This window comes from Dipodomys merriami, unplaced genomic scaffold (assembly GCF_024711535.1).
Source record: "Dipodomys merriami isolate MVZ:Mamm:240054 unplaced genomic scaffold, mDipMer1.0.p SCAF_2, whole genome shotgun sequence".
NCBI lineage: Eukaryota > Metazoa > Chordata > Mammalia > Rodentia > Heteromyidae > Dipodomys > Dipodomys merriami.
This window is the reverse complement of record NW_027203381.1, coordinates 69,570,743-69,596,118: the sequence shown is the minus strand read 5'-3', so window position 1 is coordinate 69,596,118 and position 25,376 is coordinate 69,570,743. Positions and strand designations below refer to the sequence as shown.

The window sequence follows — 25,376 nt, the reverse complement described above, 5'->3', positions numbered from 1 at the left end:
GGGAGTCCATTTCCACCCTCCCTCCCCTTTTTCCTGGGCTTGAACTCAGGGCCTGGGCACTGTTCTTTATTTCTCTCTCTCTCTTTTTTTTTTTTTTCTCAAGGCTGGTGCTCTACCACTTGAGTTACATCTTCACTTTTAGCTTTTTGCTGTTTAATTGGAGATAGAAGTCTCATGGACTTTGCTGCCCAGTGTGGCTTTGAACCACCATCCTTAGATCTCAGCCCTCCTGTGTAGCTAGGATTATAAATGTGAGCCACTACTGCCTTGCTCTGCCACTTGATCCATACTCTAGTCTTTCTCTCCATTGCTTGAGGATTAAAGTAGATATCTGCTCTTTCATTGAGCACCTGAGAAGGTGTGTGTGTGTGTGTGTGTGTGTGTGTGTGTGTGAGAGAGAGAGAGAGAGAGAGAGAGAGAGAGAGAGAGAGAGAGAGAGAGAGAAAGAGAGAGAGAGAGAGAGTATATGTGTGCTGTGCCTTGAACCCAGAGCCTTTTGCTTGTTTAGCTTGCTTCCTCACAGCTAGCACTCTACCACTCTACCATTCCTTCACAATGACTTTTTGCTTGTTAATTGGAGATAGAGTCTCTTGGATTTTTCTGCTCAGCCTTCAAACTATAATTCTCCAATCTCAGCCTTCTGACTAGCTGTGATTACAGGCATGGGCCATGGGCACCCAGCTGATGTATATGCTTTTGAAGAGTAATGTAAGGGTCTCTTAGGAGACCCTTAGTCTCTTCCTTGACCAAGCAAGGAAACTGAGTTAGGAATTTAACCTCTTACTGGGAACTGAGGAATGCAATAACCAGAAACCGCCATTATAAAAGTCCCCTGTGGGCCTGTGGCTCACACCTGTAATCCTAGCTACTCAGGAGGCTGAGATCTGAGGATCATGGTTCAAAGCCAGTCTGGGCAGAAAAGTCCGTGAGACTAGAAAACTGGGTGGCACTGTGGCTCAAGTGGTAGAGCACTTGTCTTGAGCTGAAGAGTGCAGAGACAGCACCCAAGCCCAGAGTTCAAGCCCCACGACCAACCAAAAAAAAAAGTTGATGTTATCACATTACTGGAATTTTGCAACTTGCACCTGCTTGCAGTTTTTGCCTTTGTAAGCCTAGCTTGTGTCCATGTTCAGGGTTACAGCATTAGCTATCAAGTCTGCACTGTGTCCCTGATTGGTCAGCTTCTGAATCAGGAATGAAACCCAAGAAAGTTCATGGAGCCGGGCGCCGGTGGCTCATGCCTGTAATCCTAGCTACTCAGGAGGCTGAGATGTGAGGATCTCGGTTCAAAGCCAGCCCGGGCAGGAGAGACCATGAGACTCCTATCTCCAATAAACCACCAGAAAACTGGAAGTGGCGCTGTAGCTCAAGTGGTAGAGCACCCGCCGTGAGCTGAAGAGCTGAGGGACAGTGCCCAGGCCCAGAGTTCAAGCCTCACGACCGATCAAAAAAAAAAAAAGAAAGTTCATGGAGCCCAAGCCCAGCCTGTCATAGCCTCCCTGCAGCAGGACTACAGGGGTGAATATCAGCATGGAAATGATTCTGGTGGTTCAAATCAGCCTTCAGAGGAGAGATCACTGAGCAAGGGGGCAAAGGAAGGTTGGTTTGTGGACAGTTTTGACCTGCTCTCTCTCACCCTGTACATTTGTGTTCACTGGGCTGCACCCTGGAAACTACCCAGGCAGTCAACACCTGGGCAGATGGCCTGCCCCTCCTCCGTGGGTTGAGGAAGCAGGAAAAGGTTGTGGTGAGAGGCAGAGAGCTGGTCTGCTGGGCAGCGAGTGGTGGCCAGGTACACAGCTAGGATGGGCTCTGTCTGGGGCCCGGCTCTGCTCCTTCTTTTCTTCTGCTGGGAGGCTGGGGGCTCACAGAGCTCTGCAGGTAAGAGGCTTTCTCTCTGGGAGCGCTCTGGGTATGAATTTAGCAGAGGCCACCCTTCATGGGGGAGGATAGGCTCTTTCATGGATCATATTTAACCCCAGTTTAAATGTGAAGTAGGATTATCATTGGGAATAAGTATACAACTAGTAATATGTGCCAGTTTCAGCATGCATGACACTGTAGCTCAAATTCTAAGAGTCTCTATGACTGTTATATCTGGCAGTGTAAGTGGGGTGAGAAGGCTTAAAGAAGGTGGTAGCTGGTGAGAATTCTGCCTACAGCTGACGAATGCAGCATAACAAGATTCTGAGTCTTCCCAGCTTCTTTGCCTAGCACAGATTTCATTCCCAATATGGCTTTTGTGTGAATTCTTCTATAAACTCTTTGGACTGGGAAGAATATGAGAGAGTCAGGGAGGACTTTAATCTGTCACTAACAACAACTGTGCCAAACTCATTATCATCACACAAATTTTCTTTCTGCAGTGCTGGAGTTTAAATTCTGGGCCTCATGCTTGCTAGGCAGGGCTTCTACCACTTGAGCCATGCCCTCAGCCATTTTGGCTTTAGCTTTTTTTTTCAAATAGGGTCTCATGTTTTTATGCCCAGGCCAGCCTTGGTATCAAGCCTTCTATTTATACTTCCTGAGTAGCTGGTGGTGACAGGTGTACTTCACCAGGCTCAGCTTGTTAGTTAAGATATCTCCCCTTTTTTTTTTTTTTAACCTAGACTGGCCTTGAGCATCCATCTTTCTAATCTCTGCCACCTGAGTAGATGGAATTACAGGCGTGAGCCACTGTACCTGGCTAAAAAACTATTTTAAAGATTAATTTTAGAGTCATAGTAAAATGGAGCAGAGTGTACAGGGAGTACCCACATCTCTACCACCTGCATATCATTTCCTCTTTACCCATGCTCACCACCAGAGTGGTACATTGAGTACACCCAATGATCCCACCCCCATAACACATCACCATAGACTCTCCTTTTCAAGCTCTCTTTCTCTCAATTTCTCTCTCAACTATCCCCCATCTCTCTTATTTTCTGCCAGTACTAGGGTTTGAACTCAGGGCCTTGTACTTGCTCAAGTTGCCTGCTCAACTGGCTCTCTACCACTTGAGGCATACCTCCAATCTAGCTTTTTGCCTGTTCATTGGAGATGGAGTCTCTAGGACTTTTTTGCCCTGGCTTTAAACCTTGACTGTTAGAATCTCAGCCTCTTGAGTACTAGGATTTCAAAAGTCACTGACATCTGGCTAATATACTTTTTTTTTTTTTGCCAGACTTGGGGTATGAACTCAGAGCCTGAGCACTGTCCCTGAGCTTCTTTTGCTCAAGGCTAGCACTCTACCACTTGAGCCACAGCTCCACTTCTAGCTTTTTCTGTGTATGTGGTACTGAGGAATGGAATCCAGGGCTTCATGCCATGCCCACAAACACTCTGCAACGAAGCCACATTCCCAGCCCCAAATTCTCTTTTTAATCCTCACCACACCCCTATGCCTCCAGGCATATATACTTACCTATAAGATAGATAAATCTTATTGCCACCTCCACCCCTCTAAAAGTAAAGAGGCTGGAGCTTATGAGATAAGTAAGTTGTCCACAGAGCCAGCACTGGCCACGCCGCCTCCTGCATGAACTCACAGTGGCCTGGGCTCGTGTTGTGTTTTTCATTCCAGCTCATTTAATCCAAATGTCTCCATGAAATAGGTTCTCTGAGCTCCATTTTACAAACAAGAGTATTCAGCTTGCAGCCTGCAGTCCTGGTTAGGTTACCCAGTTGGTATGCAGCAGAGCAAGGAGCAGAGAGGGGACACAGATCCGGCCCCAAAGTCCACAGCCTTCTCTCCAGGCAGCTTGTAAGGTCCCAGCAGGAGCGGCAACGTTCTGGAGCTGAGGGAGAGGTTGTTTGAACTAGGAGCTTGGAGAAACAGCTCAGGTTTGGAAGTGGGAAAGCAGCTCCTGTAGAACTGTGTGTGTAATTGTGCTACACCAGACAGGAATGAGGACATGGACCCCTGGCTCACCCCATGGGTGCCTGCAAAGCCCATTGCCTTACTGTAGTTAGTGTGCTAACTTGACTTGAGGAGTCAGTGGGGGAGATGCTAGGCTTTGGCATATCAGCGTTCAGTCTCAGTCCGTTCCTCCTTTGGTTCTCAGGGTGTTGGCAGGGTGAGTATTCTAACTGGCCTCTCCACGTGACATGTGGAGGCTGGGAAAGATCAAGAGGGTCCTCTACAGGAGTGGACAGCAGACGGGGGACTGCCACCTGGTCTCTTGTCTCCTGCTCATATACTCGGTGAGGTCCACAGAAGAATGACTAGGGCCCTAGGGCCCTGTTCTGACCTCCTAGGTGGAGACCCTAGGCTTCTTTTGGGTCCTTGGGCTATGGAGGTACTAGTGGATGTCAGCAAAGGCCACTTTAAACTCTCAGAATGTCAAAGAAAGAAAGAAAGAAAGGAAAGAAAGAAAGGAGAGAGGGAGGGAGGGAAGAAGGAAGGGAGGAAGGAAGGAAGGAAGGAAGGAGAGAAAGGGTTCATATTTTGATCCTTTTCCTTTTTAATTTTTATTTTATTTTTTGTCGGCCATGGGGCTTGAACTCTGGGTTGGGCGCTGTCCCTCAGCTCTTCAGCTCAAGGTAAGCACTCTACTACTTGAGCCACAGCACCACTTCCAGTTTTCTGGTGGTTAATTGGAGATAAGAGTTAATTGATAAGAGCTAATTGGAGATAAGAGTCTCACAGATTTTCTTGCCTGGGCTGGAAAATGAACCATGATCCTCAGATCTTAGCCTTCTGAGTAGCTAGGATTACAGGTGAAAGCCTCCCATGCCTGGCCTTATTTTTTTATTTTTTATTTTATGGCCATGGGGCCTGAACTCTGGGCCTGGGCATTGTCCCTCAGCATTTCAGCTCAAGGTGAGTGCTTGGGCCACAGCACGGCTTCCAGCTTTTTCTGCTTATGTGGTGCTGAGGAATCGAACCCAGGGCCTCAGGTATGCAAGGCAAGCAATCTACCACCAAGCCACCTTCCCAGTCTCAGGGCCTTGAGCTCAGGGCTTTGTCCTTTCACTTGGCTTTTCCATTCAAGGCTGAGTTCTACCACTTGATCCACATCCCCACTTCCTGACTTCCCTTTTCCTTCTACGAGCATGGTTCCCAGATAAAACACAAGGCATACCCTTCAGTTTCAATTTGGAGTAATAATATTTTTTGTATATGTCTTAAATATTACAGGAGAAACAATCCTACTAAAATCAGTGCTTGATATATGAGATGATTCAGTCTCATTATCAAATATCATATATCTGAAATACAGATTTAAATTTAACTGGGTATGTTGTGTTTTTACTTGCCAGATCTGGCACACCTCAGCACTGTGGCTCAAGTGGTAGAGCGCTAGCCTTGAGCTGAAGAGCTGAGGGACAGTGCCCAGGCCCAGAGTTCAGGCGCCACAACCGGACCCCCCCCCCCAAAACACACACACACACACACACAAAAAAAAAAAAACACAAGACCCTCTCCTAAAAATAGAACCAAAAGGACTGGAGGTGTGGCTCAAGTGGTAAAGCATGAGCAAGCACAAGATCCTGAGTTAAAACCTTAGTACTGCCAAAAAGAAAATATATAATTGGGACTGGGAATGTGGCTTAGTGGTAGAGTACTTGCCTAGCATGCATGAAGCCCTGGGTTCTATTTCTCAGTACCACATAAGCAGAAAAAGCCGGAAGTGATGCTGTGACTTGTGAGAGAGTGCTAGCCTTGAGCACAGTCAGGAACAGTGCCCAGGCCCTGAGTTCAAGCTCCAGGACTGGAAAAAAAAAAGAAAAGAAAAGAAAAAGAAAAAAGAAAAATATAATAAAGATGAAGCTAAGGGTCTTCTTAAATTAAAAAAAAATGTTTCCATGGCAAGTGTTTATTATATGAGGAGAGTTTCTTGAGAGTGACAAGGATCATTTCATGAAGTTCTGAGAGTTCTGCTTTCTGTTCTGCAATTCTTACATCCCTTGGATCTTTCTTTCTTTCTTTCCTTCTTTCTTTCTTTCTTTCTCTTTTTTCTTTTTTTTTTTCTTTCTTTCTGAAATCCTGGAGCTATCTGGTTTCAAGTGGGTTGTTAAAGTTTTAGAAGACCCCAGTCAGGACAACCCTAGCTCCATGGCTAACACCCAGGACTGTATTCTTCCTAACAGTGACCTTTCCCCTCCCTCCTACCCATAATGCTCAGGGCATAAATACAAGGGTCACTCTACTGGCTCATTAAGTTTGTCTTTACCCAACACAGGCCCTAGCACCCGTGGATCAATCCCTTTGGTGACAACAAATAATACAGAAGTGACTGCCGTGACTCAAGGTTTCCAGACAAATTCAGAGAGAGCCTTCCGCACCACTGACCTTCATGAGCTCTTCATGAGCTATGTTTCTTTGCAAACTCAAACTCTGAGCTCTCCAACCATTTCTAAGACTTTAATCACAACAAATAATAGATCAGAAGCCAAAAGCATGGAGACCAGGACCATTTCCCCCTCAGCAGGGGTCAAAGAGACCCCCACCATTTCACTCCAACAAGAAAACAGGACTCTCTCAAAGATTATGGCTCCTACAACTATGGCTGTGACGACCACTTCTAAGGAGACTCTGGACCTACATGGCAGCCCCACAGGGTGTGGAACACACCCTGGGACTGGTACAAGCAGAGATCCCAGCGAAGGCATCTTTGCTAACCCTTGTAGCTCTGACAGCTCTGAAGAGGCAAACTGGATCAAAGGTGACATCTCAACAAGGGCAGACACACCGACAGAAGCTGAGAGCCTGTCCTCAGAGAGCAGCTCCTCTTCTGACAGCTCAGTGTCTGTCCTCAGCCCTTCACAGGATCTGGCACCTGGGATCTTGACTCAAGCCAAGGCCTTCGCTGCCTATAGGATCACACACATAGAGTTTAGCAATTGTAGCATCACCAAAATAGAGACAGCTGCCATCATCTCTGAGCCCTCAGACACAGGCCCCAGGCCCACAGAGGGAGAGATGGCCTTGTCCACAACAGAGTCACCAGCTTTGCCCCCCTCTCCCGAGGCAAAACCATACATCCCCAACACCACAGCCTTTGTCCAGGCCTTGTCATCAGCCAGCGCCTCAGCAGCAGCTGTCCTGGATGCAGCCATGGTCTCTAACCCCAAGGGAACTTGGGTGACAGTCACCAGGAAGCCTTTGGAAGAAACGTCGGCGCTGTCCTTTGAGACATCAAGCCACACTGAGGTCCCAGGAGCACTTCCAGTCTCCAAGGTGGCTGGATCAACAGGGGCCAGGGGGCTTTCCTTTGCTGTTTCCTCAGCTTCAGTCTACAGCCCTTCAGACCTAGCCACTACCAAGGACTCCAGCCCTTCAGAGACGTGGAGCACAGCCAGTGCAGCCAACAGGGCCTTCCCCACCAGCAGAAACCCTCCTTCTTCTGTCCATCCAGCTACAGCCAGCGCCAGCTCTCTTCCTTCTGTCCATCCAGCTACAACTGCCAGCAGCCAAACACCAAGTCTGATATCAGAAGGAGCCTTCCATGAGTCCTTGGTGCCAAGCTGGGATCCTTTCCACGCCCAAACCCCCAGCACTGCCACCACTCCCAAGACCATAATCACAGCAGGCAGTGTATCAGAAGTGGACAGCCGGGAGTCGCACACCACATCCCCCACACCAGGAACCACGGACACCCCCACCAATTCCCCTGCAGTGGAGACCTTGGGGACTCTGGCCACATCCCCTGAAGCAGAGACCCAAGCCAGCTCCTCCCCATCAGAAACCACGGAGACCCCCCACATTTCCCCTGCAGTGGAGACTTTGGGAACCCTGACCATTTCCCCTGACACAGAGACTTTGAGGACCCAGTCCACCCTCTCTTCTACAACAGAGATCATGGAAACCCCAACCATATCCACAGTAACAGAGCCCACGGAGACCCTGAGCACTTACCCCGTAGTAGAGACCAAGGAGATCGGGACTGTTTCTTCTGCACTAGGACTTGAGGGGACCCTGACCATTGCCCCTGCAGCAGAGACCATGGAGACCCCAACAAGTTTTTCTGCTGCAACACAGACAACGGAGACCCCAACAAGTTTCCCTGTAGCAATGGCGGAGACTCATTTCACAAACACCATATTTCCCACCATTACCCCACCATACCCCAGCAGACCTGGAACATGCTCATTTGACTCAGACACAGCTGCCATCCAGAACTCCAGCCCCTCAGAGTCTTCTACCACAGACAGTATAACCAATGGGTCCTTTCCCACCCGCAGAAGCCTTCTCCCTTCTATCCATCCTACTACAGCCAGTGGGAACCCTCTCCCTTCTGACCACCTGATTACAGCCACCAGCAGTCAAGAAACAATCACCACCTTTGTCAAGACCACAGCCTCACCAATGACCCCAACGAGGCCCCTGACATCAACACCTGCCACTTTTTGGTCAAGGCAGACCATAGGAGTTACTGCAGGTAAATGATTCCCCATGTCTGATCTTTGGGTATTTCGCTCTGTTTTAGTCATTCATCAGACATCTGCAGATCCAAGTGAAGAATCAGTGATTTCAGCAAACATGGCCTTCTAGTGTCTGAAAAGTAATCTGTGCCACCCTTACCATAACCCACACATCACACGTGTCACTTTCATCAAAGCCAGTGGAAGCCTAATAGAACATTGCTCAATGGCATGACCTCCCAAGGTGATTTTTTTCTCTTTTTCTTTTCTTTCCTCCCCCCAACCCCCCAGGGATCAAACTTGTGGTTCTTTGCTTTCTCAGCTTGTTTGCTTGACTGGTGCTCTACTACTGGAGCCATACCTCCAGTATGGCTTTTGCTAGTTATTTAGTCCAGTCTGACTTTGAACTACACTCCTCTGGATATCAGTGCAGGGGGAAGGAAAGGAAATGTTTTTATTCATTTCACTGAATTTTTTGTGTGTGTGTGTTTTTGGGTCCGGTCGTGGGGCCTGAACTCTGGGCCTGGGCGCTGTCCCTCAGCTCTTCAGCTCAAGGCTAGTGCTCTACCACTTAAGCCATAGCACCACTTCCGGCTTTTTTCTTTTTGCTTATGTGGTGCTGAGGAATTGAACCCAGAGCCTCACGCATGCAAGGCAAGCGCTCTACCACTGAGCCACCTTCCCATCCCCATCTCATTGAATTTTAAGTTCATATTTGTGACTTTTCCCCTCTGATTTTATTTGCTTGGCATTTTATTTTTTTTTATTCTACTAAGAACACTTACCATTGAATGTATCCTCCTGGTAGATCCTTTTTGCTAGTATTGGGGCTTGAACTTAGAGCCTGGGCACTATGTCCCTTAGCTTTTTCGTTCAAGGATAATGCTCTACCACTTGAGTCACAGCTTGCTTCATTCTGGCATTTTTGGTGCTTCATTGGAGCTAAGAGTGTCAGGGACATTCCTACCAATCTTCAGATTTCAGTCTCCCAAGCAGCTAGGATTCCAAATGTGAGCTGCTGACACCCAGCATCTCTTCCTGGATTTTTAAGCACACATGCAGTATTGTTATCTATAGGCACTATAGATAACTGATCTTACAAAACTAAACATTTACCCTCACTGATGAGAAATTCCCCATTCCTATTTAGGTGGACTACAGGTTGTTTCTGGTATTTTTTTTTTCCCATGCAGGTACTTGGTGGGGAACCCAAGTCCTAATCTCTTTCTCAACTTTTTCACTTGCGGATGGCTCCTCTGCGACTTGAGCCATGCCTCCATTTCTGGCTTTCTGCAATCAATTTCAGATAAAGTGTCGTGCAAATTTGTTTTCTTGGGCTGGCTTCAAACCTCAAGCCTTAGATCTCAGCCTCCTGAGTAGTATCTGAGTAGTATTTTTTTTTTTTAACAACCAGCACTGCAGTAAATAGGGCTTTTCTCGTGTGTGTGCTAATTTTTGTAGGGTAAAGTTCTAGAAGTACAATTATGAGAGCAGTTAAAGGCTGGCAGGTTAGGGCTCAACAAAAGAAGCTTCTGGAAAAGCTGGTAAACTAGGAAGGCTGAATTTTATCTCTTCACCTACTACCAACATAGAACTTGGGACATTCCTACAGGGAGCCAGCCTCTACCCAACACTCTAGGACCTCCAGATTTTTAAAATATTCTAGATGCACTTCCATTTCCTCTTCCTTACACTTCCTGTCTTTCACTGTGGTTGGGAGGATGCTTTCAAGGGTAATGATCTCTGGAAAGGAATCCTCCGTTCTCCTCCAGGTGAACAAAGGTAACATCTGGTGTGAACAGAGGCACGTTTACACATGGGAGTGCACACAGGTGTGTGTGCACATATTTCCATCCTCTGTTCTCAACTTGCAGGTGGAGATGGAGGCTTCCTCCTTGTGCGACTGGGCGTGGCCTCCCCAGAAGACCTCACTGAGCCCGGCGTGGCAGAGAAGCTGATGAAACAGGTGAGCAGCGGACCCTTTCCAAGCCAGGGAGGAGGAAAGTGGGAGGTTCTCGGGGATCACGGTCAGCAACAATAATGAACATTCCCCTCTAGTTTTAAGGTCTTAGGAAATATAGGCATTCTAACCCCCAAGGAGAGAGTCAATGATATTGACCAGAAGGTAAGCAAGACTTGGTTGCAAGTGGCAAAAAATCAATCAGTGTAGTTTACATGGAAAAGGCAAGGTCTGGCTTTCAGCTTCAGTTATGGTTGGATCCAGCAGCTCATGGGGGTTTCTCATTCTCTTTCAATTCGGCTCCCTTCATTCTTTATGGTCTTCTCTGTATGTATGGAAGGGTGGCTTTGACAGCCAAGGAGAGAGTCAATGATATTGACCAGAAGGTAAGCAAGACTTGGTTGCAAGTGACAAAAAATCAATCAGTGTAGTTTACATGGAAAAGGCAAGGTCTGGCTTTCAGCTTCAGTTATGGTTGGATCCAGCAGCTCATGGGGGTTTCTCATTCTCTTTCAATTCGGCTCCCTTCATTCTTTATGGTCTTCTCTGTATGTATGGAAGGGTGGCTTTGACAGCCCTAGGTTCCCTGTATACTTTATTCCCTATAGTTATGCATATCATCCAGAGAAGGCCTGCAGCAAGCTACTGAGACTGGCAGCCTGGTCAGCTGGGCTGAGACAGGGAAGATCAGGCTCCAGGTAGAAACAAAACAAAACCAAACCCACAGCTCTGTGCTGTGGCTGGGATATAGTTGATTAACAATTTAGGGGAAATTCTCAAACTCAGATTGTTGGGCAGTGGTGAAATTCTAGACTCAGGGCATTGGAGATGGTGTGATGGTGATAGAAAGTCAGTCAAGATCAGCTGAGTGCAGATTTCACAGAGTAAGAGATGGAGCTGGGCGCTGGTGACTCACGCCTATAATTCTAGCTACAAAGGAGGCTGAGATCTGAGGATCACGGTTCAAAGCTAGCCCAGGCAACAAAGTTCATGAGATGCTTATCTCCAGTTAACCACCAGAAAACCACAAGTGGTACTGTAGCTCAAGTGGTAGAGCACTTTGTCTTGAACTGAAGAGCTGAGGGACAGCGCCCAGGCCCAGAGTTCAAGCCCCATGACTGACCAAAAAAAAAAAAAAGAGAGAGAGAGAGAAATGGAATATGAGTAGGTAGGGAGTGCCCAAGCTCTGCCAACTGTGTGACACTGAGAGCAGACCCAATGCACAGTCTAAAGTAAACTATCCCTTCAGCAATGGCCCCAACAATACTTCAAGTTTACATCTAGCACCTTTCACAGTCAGTGGGGGGCTCAGCCTAGCAGTCCAGATGTGGTTTCCTTTCTAAAGACAGATCGTGCACAAGTACTATCTGGGGGTCTCATGCCAAAGGTTAAAGACTATTTCCAGGCTAGGCAGGTGAGATACTTGCCATTTGGAAACAGAAGATATTCATTGCAGCCAGGTGCAGTGGCTCACACCTGTAATCCCAGCTACTCAAGAGGATTGTGGTTTGAAACCAGCCTGGGTAAAAAGTTAGCAAACCTGTCTCAACAAGTGAGCTAGGCAGTGGTGGCATATGCCTGCAATTCCAGTGATATAGTAGGTAAAGGCAGGGCTGCAGCAAAAACGTACTTGACAACAAGCAAGCAAGCAAACAAACAAATAAACACTAGACGTAAAAAGGGCTAGATTGTTGGCCCGAGACGTAGAATGCCTGCCTATCAAGCATGGGAACTTGAGTTCAATACCCCAGGACTGCCCCCAAAAGATATCCATTATAGCCAGGTGCGGGTGGCTTATGCCTATAATCCTAGCAATACAGGAGGCTGAGATCTGAGGATCATAGTTCAAAGCCAGCCCAGGCAGGAAAGTCTGTGAGACTTTTAACTCCAATTAATCACCAAAACACCAAAAGTGGGGCTGTGGCTCAAGTGCTAGACCCTTAGCCTTGAGCCGAAGAACTCAGGGACAGTGCCCTGAGTTCAAGCCCCACAACCACCACCAACAACAAAAAGATATCTATTGTAAGTAAGACCCCTCATTGTATTACAGGAAAAAGAAAATCACTGTTTGGCATAAGTCAAAGGAGGATCTGTTGCCAGGGTTTCAAGTATACATAATCAGAGGACGCTCAGAGAAACAGGTGTGAAGCATGCAGGAGAAAGATTGCTGGGACATAGACACTGTCAGATGCTGCCACAGCCATTGGGCATTGTGCCTCGTTAGCCCTGGGTTACCTGCTCCAGAGTCCAAATTCTGACTAGAAATATCCAAGAGGTTGAGCTTAGCTCTGTACTCATGGCTGCCAGAGGATAGAGGAGGGAATGGCCAGGTCCTTGAGTTCTCTTGGTGGCAGAGTGGGCTGCCAAGGCTGGCCCTAAGCAATACACAGAGGTTGTATTGTGGAACCGCCAAGTAAATGACAAACACCTTCGTCCAGGAAAGTCAAAGTGGCAAGCATGAGTCCACGTGAGAGATAGAAGTCACGAGGGTAGACTGGAGTCTTCACACTGGAAAGGATTTCAGAGACCAGAAAGCAATTATGGAGATCAGGAGCAGGCTGGACCATGTGGAACTGGGCATTGGTTCTTTGGAGGTCCAACCAAGGATGTGGGACTCAGGTCAGACAGATAGTGACCTTTGAGGCTTGGTAGAACTGAGTGCGAATTCTAGGTCTACCTGTGTGACTGGGTGAGTTAGCCGGCCTCCTTCCCCTCCTCCTCCTCCTCCACCTCCTCCTCCTCTACCTCCTCCTCCTCCTCCTCCTTTCTCCTCCTCCTTTCTCCTCCTCTTCCTACTTCTTATGTGCCAAACCCTGGGAGTTCAACTCAGGGAGGGCCTGGGCACTGTTCCTGAGCTTCTTTTGTTCAAGACTAATGCTCTACCACTTGAGTCACTGTCATTCTTTATAAAATAGTAACACCTGCCTTACAAAGTTGCTTCATAATGTGTGTGAAGTCCCTCATCCATGTTTGTCACTTGGGGGATCGGGAAGTATTATTGACTATCTCCTCCATTGTCCCTCCCTGTCCTTGGCCTATGGTGAGCTCAGGACTGGATAGGTTGTCCATAGCTCTGGTTGCTTCTCCTCACAGCTCCACTGTGAATTGCTAGCCCACAAGCTGCTTGTCCAATTCTCCTTACTGCGTGTCAAGAGGAGCTAAAGAATACCAGCTGCAGCCAAGTACAACCATGTGCCAAAGAGGGTCAGTGTTGCCTATGGTCTGGGCTCCTTCCAATAGACAGAAGCCACATTACTGTACTGAGATGGATCTACAAGTTCCCATGAAGCTCAGCTGGCCCAAGCCCCTTACTCCAGATGTGGCCACTGATCCCTGGCTCACTTATATCTGATTGTATGTGTGTTGGGAGGGGGCTACTCTGTTTCCAGAGGTGTCCTTCACTTCTTCTGGTGTTTGGATGTTTCAGTAAAGAGAGACATGATCACCTACCTGTGTACTTGTGTTATGCACTAAAATTACACTCCGCACGACCCAGAGGTTTTCCATATGACTGTATACTTTTGACATTTTTAAAAAGAAAAGGGTTATTCCATCTTATAGGAGTTATGAATAACAGATCAGGTAGATCTCTTGCTTTGGGGTGCCACAATCCTCTTTAATGGTATGCCAATCACCTCAAGACTTCCCACTAGGCTCCACCTCCTCAAGGCCCCACCACCTCCCAACAGTGCCACTGGGAGGGCCAAGCCTTTACCACCTGGACCTTTGGGGGACACCTGCCAGCTTCAGCAAGCTCATTCTGGGCAGAGACCATATTTGTTTATCTCAGATTTCAAACCTCTCAGAGACCCTGTTATGTGGCAAGGTCACAGAGAATGTTGAATTGACTTAAACTTCAAATTCTAGATTCAACTAGATTTAAAAGAAACTCTATAACACTGCATTATTTCTTCCATAATCCATACTCACATGCTATTATTTTTTAAAGTAAGCATGGTGTCTTGGGCTTGTTTTTTTTTTTTTTTTGTTTGTTTTTTTAACTCTGGGCCTTGGTGCTGTCCCTCAGCTCTTCAGCTCAAGTCTAGCACTCTACCACTTGAGCTACAGCACCACTTCGGGTTTTCTGGTGGTTAATTGGAGATAAGAGTCTCACAGACTTTCCCGCTTGGGCTGGCTTTGAACCATGATCCTTAGATCTCAGCTTCCTGAGTAGCTAGGATTATAGGGGTGAGCCACCAACACCTGGGTGGGTTTTGGGGTTTTTTTGGTCAGTCGTGGGGCTTGAACTCTGGGCTTGGGTGCTGTCCCTGCGCTCTTCAGCTCAAGGCGAGTGCTCTACCGCTTGAGCCACAGTGCCACTTCTGGTTTTCTAGTGGTTTACTGGAGATAAGAGTCTCATGGACTTTCCTGCCCGGGCTGGCTTTGAACCGTGATCCTCATATCCCAGCATCCTGAGTAGCTAGGATTCCAGGCATGAGCCACCGGCGCCTGGCTTGTTTTTGTTTTTGTATGGTAAAAAACCTGCTTTTGCTTTCAAAAATTGGGAATAAAAATCCAAAATTGAAAAGCAAAAATAGAAATAGAAAGGTGAGGGGAAGAGAGAGAAAATAGCCTGAAATCTTACCTGTTTTACACAACTGTTATTAACATGCACACTCAGTTTCTTACTTAACTGGGCCACACTAATGTGAAAGAGAGATTTCACATTCAGCATTTCTAAAATGAAAGTTCTGATCTTTTCCCCCAAACATACTCTCCTGCAGCATCTTCATGTATCCTTTTGTCATACAAACCAAAAATCCTTGGAGCTATTCTTTGTTTCCTCACATTTCCCACCAGGAAATTCTGTTATCTCTACTGTCTCAAACAATGCCCAGCCCCTGACCCTTCTTCACCATCTCCACTGTCACCTCCCAGGTGGCCCAGGGGCCACTATTTCTCCCCTGGATTTCTCTAATCTCACTGGATGACTGGGCCCCTTGTGCTCTGAACCCCAGTCTTGTCCCAAGATACAAATCCGACATGACTTGTTAAAACATGGAGGACCTTCCCATTCCTTTGGGCCAAACCCTCCTAATCCATTCAGAGGAAAAGCAGAGTTCTGGCAACAGCCAGTTGTGTGTGATCAGAATCCCCTTCACCTCTTTAACAAATCACAATGACTCTCTTGTTCCTTGAATGCATTTGGCCTACTCCTGTCTTAGAAGCTTGGTAGGCAATGCTCAGTCTGCTTAGAAAGCTCCTCCTCCAGATCTGCATTCAGCAAACTCCTCCCTCTTCACCTCAGTGCATACCACCCTGACCACCCTTATAGAAATCAATTCACTTTCCTGATAGCACTGGCTGCAACCTAATATCACACATAATGTATTGTTTTATTTAGTGTGTCCCCTCTAATGCTGACACAGAAAGACTTGGCTCATTGTGGTGATTGTAGTGCCTAGTAGAAGAAATGCTCCATGGGTGTTGTTCAGTGTAGTGCATGTGCTCAGCCTGTGTGCTGACCTGGGTTCCACCCCCAGCAACAGACCAAAAAAACAAGATGCTCCATAAATATTTGTTAAATAAATGATGAAAACAATACCATTTGACAGTGCTCTGAATAAAGGGAAAGTGTATATTTGACCTCCGTTTTTTTCAGAGTGGGGCAGAATCAGTTTTGAAAAGTAAATTAACTGAGGGCTGGGAATGTGGCTTAGTGGTAGAGTGCTTGCCTAGCATGCATGAAGCCTGGGTTCGATTCTTCAGTACCACACACAGAGAAAAAGCCAGAAATGCCGCTGTGGCTCAAGTGGTAGAGTGCTAGCCTTGAGCAAAAGAATCTCAGGGAGAGTGCCCAGGTCCTCAGTTTAGGCCCCAGGACTGGCAAAAAAAAAAAAAAAAAAAAAAAGAAAAAAAAAGTAGATTAAATGGAAATAATTCATTCAGTCTGGCATAGTAATTGAGTGTCTACAACTAAAGAGACTGTACTATGTACTACAGAGAGTCAAAAAATGTCTCTTCCTACAGAAAGGGAAGTTAGTAGGGATATTAGACATTAACAGAAATAACACTCCACCAATTTAGCTCGGTGCTGGTGGCTCACGCCTGTAATCCTAGCTACTCAGGAGGTTGAGATCTGAGGACCACAGTTCAAAGCCAGCTGGGGCAGGAATGTCTGTCTGAGAGACTCTTATCTCCAATTAACCACCAGAAAACCAATAGTGGGCTGTGGCTCAAATGGTAGAAGCACTTGCCTTGAGCAGAAGAGCTGAGGGACAGTGCCCAGGCCCAGAGTTCAAGCTCCATGACAGACCAAATAAAAAACAAACAAACAAAAAGGCTGGGAAGGTAGCTCAGTGGTAGAGTGCTTGCCTCACATGCATAAGGCCCTGGGTTTGATTCCTCAGCTCCACGTAACAGAAAAAGCCAAAGTAGTGCTGTGGCTCAAGTGGTAGAGCACTAGCCTTGAAGTAAAGAGCTGAAGGACAGTGTCCAGGCTCAGAATTCAAGTCCCATGATTGACAAAAAAAAAAAAGAAAGAAAAAAAAAGAAAAACCCAAACCAAACCATTTTACATTACAAAGAACAAAAACAGACTGTCCTTACCATATAAAGCTCCTAGAGAGCAATAAAAGAACAACCACAAGTAGACAAAGACAGATGATTCACAAGAGAAGCAATATAGTAGGATGAGAAAAGAGTAATAATACAAAGTATATTCATGGCAATATCACAACGAAACTCTACACTTTGAACATTAGAATACTCGAATAAAGATGTGGAAGAAAGAATTTCAATACCACTCCCCATGAAAAGAAAGCTTGACTTTGCTAGTAAAGTATAAATCAGTATAGTGGGGTATTACTTTTTGTGTGTCAAATAGGTAGAGATTTATGGAAATGTTAATATCCATACTGGAGCAAGTATGGAGAGTAAGAGGTGTTTTTCAGTTCCTAATTTTGGAAGCTTTAAGTCTGAGGTTGGGCAGCCTTATGCTGCGACTGTATGTATGCGACGTAAAGGTTTTTGTTTTTTTTGAGGGGTCCAGTCATGGGGCCTGAACTCTGGGCCTGGGCGCTGTCCCTCAGCTCTTCAGCTCAAGGCTAGCGCTCTACCACTTGAGCCACAGCGCCACTTCCAGCTTTTTTCTTTTTGCTTATGTGGTGCTGAGGAATCGAACCCAGGGCTTCATGTATGCAAGGCAAGCACTCTTATCACTGGGCCACCGTCCCAGCCTCTGTAAACGTTTTTACTTTATAAAAATTCAGTCTCGAGGGAACTAAGTGGGGGCCAGTGGAGAGATACATCAATCCCTTCTGAGTGGTACCCTCCCAGCACCTGCGCATGGCCGCACTGAGGACTAAGACACACAAACCTCTGGGGAACAAATCACACTTGAAAGCATCATAGCCAGGGTTGGGTTTGGGAAGGAAAGTGATGTGCAGAGAGCAAAGCAAGGATCCAGATCAGGGCTTCCCAACATGGAGTAACTAAGGGCCAAGATAAACTTGGGTCAGGGCCACCTTGCTCCCAGAATCCACAACCTCCTGAGGGGTAAGCCCTGTGCCTAGCCCTTGAGCCACCAGAGGAAAATTGAATGCAGGATTTGAAAAAGAGAGGGGGGGGGAGATTTTTACTTAAATAGACTTTATAATCAGAAGTAAACAAGATGGTTTCCTGTGCAAAGCATTTTGGTGAAGGTAGAGCCAGCCACCCCGTCTGTTAACAATTCTGCAGCGTGTGTGGGTGTGGTCAGCGCTGGGCCTCCGGAGCGCATGCGTAGAGCCCCCATCCACCCACGAGCGTCTTTCCGGAGCAGCTGGGCGTCCGGCCTTGGTTCCCGCTGCCCTCGCGGGTCGGGAGTCGCCTTCCTCCGCCCTCCCCACGCAGGGCCGCCCGCCGCGTGCCGGCGGCGGCGGGTGCCGGGTCCGAGGCCGCGCGGCGGGGTGCGGCGCTCAGGACTCGGGGAACAGGGGGTACGAGTTCTTGGCCCGGAAGCGGCCGCAGACGCGCAGGCCCACAAACACCGCGATCTCCAGCAGCAAGAGGGCGCCCAGGGCCCCGAAGAGGATCCCGAGGAAGGCGCCGAGCTTCACGCTGAGGCGCTCGCAGCGCTCGCCCCACGACGTGTAGATGGCGAAGGACAAGCAGCTGCGGACGGAGAGAGGGGGCGGTCAGCGGCACGCCTGGACGGCCGGGGGCGGGGCCGGGGCCGGGGCGGGGGCGGGGGCGGGGCCGGGGCCGGGGCGGGGGGCGGGGCCGGGGGTCTCCCCCACCCCCGCGAGGGGAGCGGGACCGCCCCACACCAAGGCCCGGGAGCGGGACGGGCGGGGCGCTGTGCGCATGCGCGGCGCAGTCCCCGCCCCGGCTCCGCCCTTGGCTCCGCCCCATAGCCGCCGGCCTTCGCCCTTCCCCTCCTCCTCCTCCCGCTCTCTCCTTGGTCCGCTTTCGGAGCTACGGAGAGGTCGAGGAAGATCAGGTCCGGGTGGCGTCGTAGCCCCACAGCCTGCCCTCACGGAGTCACCCGGCGGCTAATACAGGGGTGTGGGAGGAAACAGGCAGCGGTTTCGGGGCTCCCCTGTAGATGCTCTGTGGAGGGCCAGGCTGGCCCCCAGCACCAGCGGGCGGGTTCCTCTCACTAGGACAGCGGCGGACCCCTGTGACTCTGCTGCCTGGGTACCTGGGGCTGGTTCCTTAGCATTCCCGATCCTCCCGGAGGATCCCTCCAGCCCTGTCCTCCACCCCCTGCCCCAGGCCCTACGCACCTGCAGCGGGGCCCATCCGGCAGGTGCTGGCACTGGCCTCCGTGGTGACAGTAGTTCTCGCTGCATGGGGACACGCAGGTGAAGCCACTCTGTGGGTCGTAGGCCAGGCGGTAGCCCTTGTAGCCGTCACATTTAAAGTAAGTCTTCAGCGTGCTCAGGTTCACTGGTGGGTAGGACACAGATTCACATAGAAAGCAACCAGTTAAAGAGAAACTCATCCCCTCCAGACTAGAATTCCATTTTCAGGGGTTTGTTTTGGAATAGTGTGTGTGTGTGTGTGTGTGTATGTATGTATGTATGTATGTATGTGTGTGTATATGTGTATATGTTTATGTATATGTATGGGTATGTAAGTATATATATGGATATATCTACAGGTATATCCATATCCAGAGACACATGGTTGCCAGTATCAACAGGAGGAGTTACTGTAGATCCTTATCTAAAGAGTGACAATTCTAAGGTAGGAAAATGTGTTAGTATAAGCTTTGAAGTTACCAGACCTCAGTTGAAATTCAAATTCAACTACTAATTGTATGATTTGGGGAGATTTCCTAACTGAACCTCAGTTTCCTTATCTTTAAAAACAAATTGTAATAATATGAGATTTAAATGAAATACTACATAGGCTGCCTGACACATAGCACTCATTAGGGAATTACTGTTACCACAATATGTTTAACAATACTATAACACTATATTTGAGTGGAGTGTGGTGACTTTTGGTTATAATCACAGCTACTCAGGAGGCAGGGATCAAGGGAAATGAGGTTTGGGGCCAGCCCAGGTAAAAAGTTAGTGAGACTACCCCCATCTTAACTAACAAGCCCAGCACAATACTTACTGTGCATAGATAAAAGGAACAGAGAAGACGATTATTGTTTCTGAGCTGACCTCAGACAATAATACAAGACCCTATCTGAGAAGTAACTAAAGCAAAAAAGACTGGGGCTGTGGCTCTAGTGGTAGAGCACCAGCCTATGGAAACATAGTTCCAGAGTTCAAACCCCAGTACTTCCTCCCATCCCCAGCTTCAAAAAAGCCCAAAACACTAATCAAATGTACTCACAATTATTTAATGAGGAAGCTATCAAACATTAAGTATAAATTGAAGGCTTCATAAGAATTAATATGTGAAGGCCTTAAAGTTCCAGCAGAGAGCTCAGAAGAATGTGTACAAAGTAGTATTATCTCAGGATTGGGGTTATACATTATTCCCTCCCTCTTTTTGTTCACTTATGATCCTCTGGCTAGAGGGCAAAGGTGAAGGACAGGTCCTTGCGTGTATTTATGTACAATGGCAGCTTAAGAAAACTGTGAGTGGTTGGGTATAATGCTGCATGCCTATAATCCCAGCCACTAGAAAAGTAGAAACAGGTAGATAGTAGTTCAAGATCAACTTGGGCAAAAGTGTTAGACACTATCTGAAAGACAAAACTAAAAAGCCAAAGGGATGTGGCTCAAGTGGCAGAGTGCCTGTGAGGCCTTAATTTCAAGCCCCAGTACCACCAAAAGAAAAGAATGAAAACTGAGCAATTTTATTAAATGAGAGGAAAGTGCTGCCATGGGCAGCAAGGCTGGCGTAACTGCTGTGTGAAAGGGTGCATCGGGAGTATTTTGGCCACTCCCAGTTCTGAATCTAAAAAGGGGATGGATAAGGTGTTCACAATGTTTCAGATTACAAGCAACAAAACTAAATCAATGTGCTTCTTATTTGTGTGTGGAACTCCCTAGTCCACTTTTACTATAGGTTTTTGTGTGGCCTGAAGATCTGTGATAGGCTCCTTCTTATGTCCCTCCTCCCCGCTGCTGTCCCGTATTGTCACTAAGAGAGTGACTCACCAGCCATTTCATCGCGTACATCTCCCTTTGAGATGGGGTAGAAGTACACATTGTTCTTGGGCTCCACGTTTCTCTTCTGCCTCCCTCTCGGAGCCTGGAGGAAGGCCTCTACTATGGCCTCCCGAAGCTGGTTGTTCAGAAAGTGGATGACGGGGCCTCTAGGGCGGTACTGGAACTCGGAGGTGACTAACCAGTGTTGAATTCTGTGTCCTGGGGTCAGTGTTGATTGAGAACTGTGATGGGTAGAGGACAGCAAAGGGTTAAGGAGCAGGGGGAGATGATATGGAGATGGGGGGGGGGCACAGGGACAATCTCACTTCATTGGTTGTACTTGGCTGTTCCGGAGAAAGGCCCGCACTTCCAGGGTCTCCAGTCTGTATGCCACCTGAGACAGAGGATCATGGAGTGGGAAGTGGGGTTGTGACTAGAGAGGAGACCCCTCCCACTATAATGTGCTCAGTTACCCCTGCCTGCTTTCACCTTTGAACATGAATACAGGACACACCAAGATATTTCTCACCATCTTGTCATCCCCAACTGCTTCCTAGGCTAGTGGCTGGCCTGGGTCTTGCTAAATCCTCATTGATAGTGGAATTTACCTTCTTTCTCCATCCTCTGCCTCATATTACAGGGAGAGTCTGAAATGTATGATCTGTACTTGGCCTCTGTCCCAACTCATTCCCTCCACCATGTAGACCCATGAGTTGCTTAGCTAGGTCCAGGGATGACCAGGAGCCAGTGATATCAAGCTGAATGAGGAACTACTTATACTCACGGTCCTTGTCATCAGTTGCAATGGACAAATGTCAGCAGGTGTTACCATTTGGAGTATAGAGTGCTCTAGTAGTAGTGTTAGCAAGAGTATCAACAGTTTGTAAATGCATGATGTTTTGTGCTGCATGTTTTAGGCATATTTTTATTTTGGGGTGTGTGCTAGTAGTGGGGCTTGAACTCAGGACTTCTCACTCTTGTCTGGCTTCTGTTCAAGGCTGATGCTCTACCACTTAAGCCATACTTTGACTGTGGTGGTTAATTGGAGATAAGAGTCCTATGGACTTTTCTGCCTAAGCTGTCCTCGAACAGCAATCCTCAGATCTTAGCCTTGTGAGTGGCTACGATTACAAGGTGTAAACCACTAGCACCCATCTCTACACAATCTCATCTAAACCTCAACAACCCAGAGACATAGGCACCACTCTCATCCCTTTTAATACATCAGTCACTAAGTAGCTTGTCTAATATGACTGAGTTACATTTTTGGCATGTATGGAGTGTTGTGATGAACCCCTTTACTACTATTTAATATGTGCCAATCTAATATGTAATATATGATTAATACAATCTCACATTTTATATATTTAATATACAACTAAATAGATGCCAATAAACAAGTGCTAAGCTAGCTTGTGTAATGATTACACCTGCTCAAGTAAGCAGAAAGGCAGGGATTTGAATCCTCATGGATAGGAGTATAGAGGCTCAGCCACTCAATCACCAGGCTGCTTTACTGGTGACTGATGTGTGGCAAGGGTATGGCAGCCAAGAGGACAGAGCGCCAGTTCCCTCTAGAAAGTCAGGGTGGAGATGAAATGCCCCAGTGAATCTGGAAGAGTCAAAACGATACCCGGAGACTCTGATGGGGTATTCAGGGAGAGGCTGGATGAGTCCAGATGGACAACTGAGGCTAAATGGATGCACAGTGATGGCTGGCCCTTGCTTGCCCCAGATGAGATCCAAGCCCCACCCTCTGGAGCTGGGCATGCAACACTGGCACTGACCGAGGCATTGACGTCGGCAACAGAGGCATTTTCTCCCTCTTTCAGTGTAAGGTGGATGACTCTTAAAGGAAGATCTGGAGATGGAAGAAACAGATCCATTATCACCTCACAAATGTATGGGACTAATTGGAGATGCCAATGAGCCACGTCAGAAGGTCACTGGCACATGTCTGACTCTCACTCCTGAGCTCCCTCTGGGATGACCAGAGCACCTGTGACTCTTATGTCCATCAGCTCGTTGGCCTCTGCTTTAGTGTGTCCCCAGAAGATGGCACAGACTTGTGGTTCACACAAGCCATCACACAACTCACTACATACTAAGAAAACTCAGGGTTTCTGACTGGTCACTTTGAGGTGCTGGCCCAGGACCCCAGTTATCCCACTTTCCTCAAAGATGACAGAGTGTGGGATGGGGTGTTAGGGGTGTCTTCTTGTACCTCCATAAATGGCTGGAGTGAAATTGTTCCCTGCCAGGAAGCATCGGGTGTCGGTGAAGGCTGGGGGGCAGGTACAGGTGGGCTGGCAGTCTGGAGTCTGGGAGATGTAGCAGTGGCCTTGATTATAGCAGTAATTCACAGGACAGGAGTGGTTCACACAGTGGAAGAGGTCCTCCAGAGCTGCAGAAGAATGGTAGTCATGCCATACTGAGGTAGCCAGAGGAGCCCAGGGGGAGAGGTGACCCTGGGAATCTGTTCACAGGACATCTTGGTTTCTGCCCTATCTATGTCCTGTTTGTGGGCCACTCTGAACCCCAAACGATCTTCTTTTTCCTTTTCTAGACATTTTTCTACAAGGCAACCTCCCCTCCCCTACCTCATATTTTACTAGACAGTTTTTTTTTCCTTCTGCAGCAGGAATGGCAAGTTTATCAAACCCTTGGAAGGACTCAGAAGGCTGCAGGTTAAGCTATAGTTCTGCCTATTCTGGCTCTTGCCGGAAGACAGTGGTGTCCTGATGGTACTTGGCTGCCTTGGGGGTTGAGGGAGTCCTCACTGTGATCTCCTCACTGTCACTGCAGCTGCTCAGAGCTAGAGAGCAGACTGGGATGGTGGAGGACCCAAAGAAAAATAGGCTCCTTTAGCTGTTTCCCCAAATATCCCACCTTATGAGATGCTCTGGTTCTTGTGTCTGAAGACCCTCAGGTGGCTCACCACAGAGTCCCAGCCTCCTCCTGACCATCTAGTTTAGTCTTTTGAGTTTTCCCCAATACCACCTCTGGGCTGCTATGCCTGGCCCCGCCCTCGTCCAGGACAGCCTCTTCTCCTTCAGCCCTGCACCACGGTCCATCCCCTTTCCATGCCCCCTTCCCATGACTTCCTGGAACAAGTATACAAAAGACTTCCTGGAAAAAGGAGACACCCAGTTTTCCTTGGCAGTTTTTCAAGTCTAGAAGATGCTACCTGGTCATGGAACCTCCTCTTGCGTGGTCTTTGCTCCTGGCTCACCTGCACAGTGACGCCCATCCCCAGTCATGTTGGGGGGGCAGGCCTCACAACCCTTCCCGCGAATGCAGTGCACGTTTGGGAAACACTGCTGGTCACAGGGGTCCTTGGTGCGTTCACAGTAGAGGCCGAAGCTGTCCTCGTCACACTTACAGCTGGCCACCTGGAACAGCAGCCCAAGTTGTTAATCACCAGATAGCCACAAAGCTAAACCATTAAGGACGTCCCGTGTCTCTGGACTGACGCCCTTCCAGTTCAAGAACCCATGAGCCTTGGGTCCTTGTCTTAGTCCTGTTTGCAAGTGCTGAACACCTACCTGCTTGATCAGGCCAAGCCCACAGGCCCTTTCCAAAGCCACATAGTCCTCCTGTCCCTCAGTCTCCCAGGCCCTTTCTTTACCCTGAATCCCACCCTGTTTGGTCCTGAAGCTTCTCTCATGTCCTATCTCCTTCCACAGTAAGGCATGGATGTCTCCCAGAGCCTGGAGGAAAGCAGGGCGTAACTGCTGGAGGCCCCATAGACTTCATGCCCAGGGGGCATAGGCAGACCTCCCACCCGACACCTCAATGACTCCCTGAGGAAGCAAACTGCAAGGAGGCTGAAATGAAAGTCTAACAGTCTGACCAAATGGGAGGTGAGACATAAATATTCACTTGAAACCAGATGCTGGTGGCTCATGTCTATAATTCTAGCTACTCAGAATGCTGAGATCTGAGGATCTCAGTCAGAAGACAGGCGCAGGCAGGAAAATCTGTGAGACTCTTAGCTCCAATTAACTGCCAAAAAAGCCAGAAGTGGGGGTGTGGCTCCAGTGGTAGCTATAACTTCTTAAGCAAAGAACCTAAGAGACAATATCCAGACCCTGCATTCAAGCCTGAGTACTGGCACAAAAAGAAAGAAAGAGAGAGAGAGAGAGAAAGAAAAGCAAAAGAAAGAAAAAGAAAAAGAAAGAAAGAAAGAAAGAAAGAAAGAAAGAAAGAAAGAAAGAAAGAAAGAAAGAAAGAAAGTCACAGAGTCCTATCTCTTCACACATGAACTTGCCTGAGATTGGTACTGGCTATACTCATCCATCATGGCTCCACCCACCTCCTCTTACCCAGGGGAGACTGAGTTGCAACCTCCCTTCCATATGTACTTCCTTTCCTGCATTATGGAAATCTCCTTTTTTTTTGGGGGGGGGTCCGGTTGTGAGGCCTGAACTCTGGGCCTGGGCGCTGTCCCTCAGCTCTTCAGCTCAAGGCTAGCGCTCTACCACTTGAGCCACAGCGCCACTTCCGGCTTTTTTCTTTTTGCTTATGTG

The 25,376-nt window shown here is 47.9% G+C and overlaps 2 protein-coding genes across 2 annotated transcripts in view; one reads left to right on the top strand and one right to left on the bottom strand.

Annotated features, from left to right (window-relative positions):
- Positions 1–1,742: 1,742 nt before the first annotated feature.
- On the top strand, positions 1,743–13,755 carry Muc20 (mucin 20, cell surface associated). The gene is made up of 4 exons (XM_070029973.1): positions 1,743–1,881; positions 6,165–8,363; positions 10,221–10,312; positions 13,400–13,755. Exons 1-4 carry the CDS (start codon positions 1,806–1,808, stop codon positions 13,466–13,468), a joined length of 2,436 nt encoding a protein of 811 aa, XP_069886074.1. The 5' UTR covers positions 1,743–1,805; the 3' UTR covers positions 13,469–13,755.
- Positions 13,756–17,907: 4,152 nt separating this feature from the next.
- Muc4 (mucin 4, cell surface associated) overlaps positions 17,908–25,376 on the bottom strand; it is a 30,223-nt gene continuing 22,754 nt past the window's right edge. The window contains exons 18-24 of the mRNA XM_070028862.1: positions 24,080–24,239; positions 23,072–23,251; positions 22,635–22,708; positions 21,174–21,241; positions 20,857–21,089; positions 19,015–19,177; positions 17,908–18,400 (exon numbers count right to left, since the gene is read on the bottom strand). Coding sequence (XP_069884963.1) covers positions 18,205–18,400; positions 19,015–19,177; positions 20,857–21,089; positions 21,174–21,241; positions 22,635–22,708; positions 23,072–23,251; positions 24,080–24,239 — 1,074 coding nt within the window. The 3' untranslated portion in view covers positions 17,908–18,204. The remainder of the gene's footprint in view (positions 18,401–19,014; positions 19,178–20,856; positions 21,090–21,173; positions 21,242–22,634; positions 22,709–23,071; positions 23,252–24,079; positions 24,240–25,376) is intronic.

Coding starts and splice junctions, on each gene's coding strand:
- Muc20 (XM_070029973.1), top strand. CDS start 1,806: ATGGGCTCTGTCTGGGGCCCGGCTCTGCTCCTTCTTTTCTTCTGCTGG. Junction 1,882..6,164: donor GGGCTCACAGAGCTCTGCAG/GTAAGAGGCTTT, acceptor TACCCAACACAG/GCCCTAGCACCCGTGGATCA. Junction 10,313..13,399: donor CAGAGAAGCTGATGAAACAG/GTGAGCAGCGGA, acceptor TTCTCCTCACAG/CTCCACTGTGAATTGCTAGC.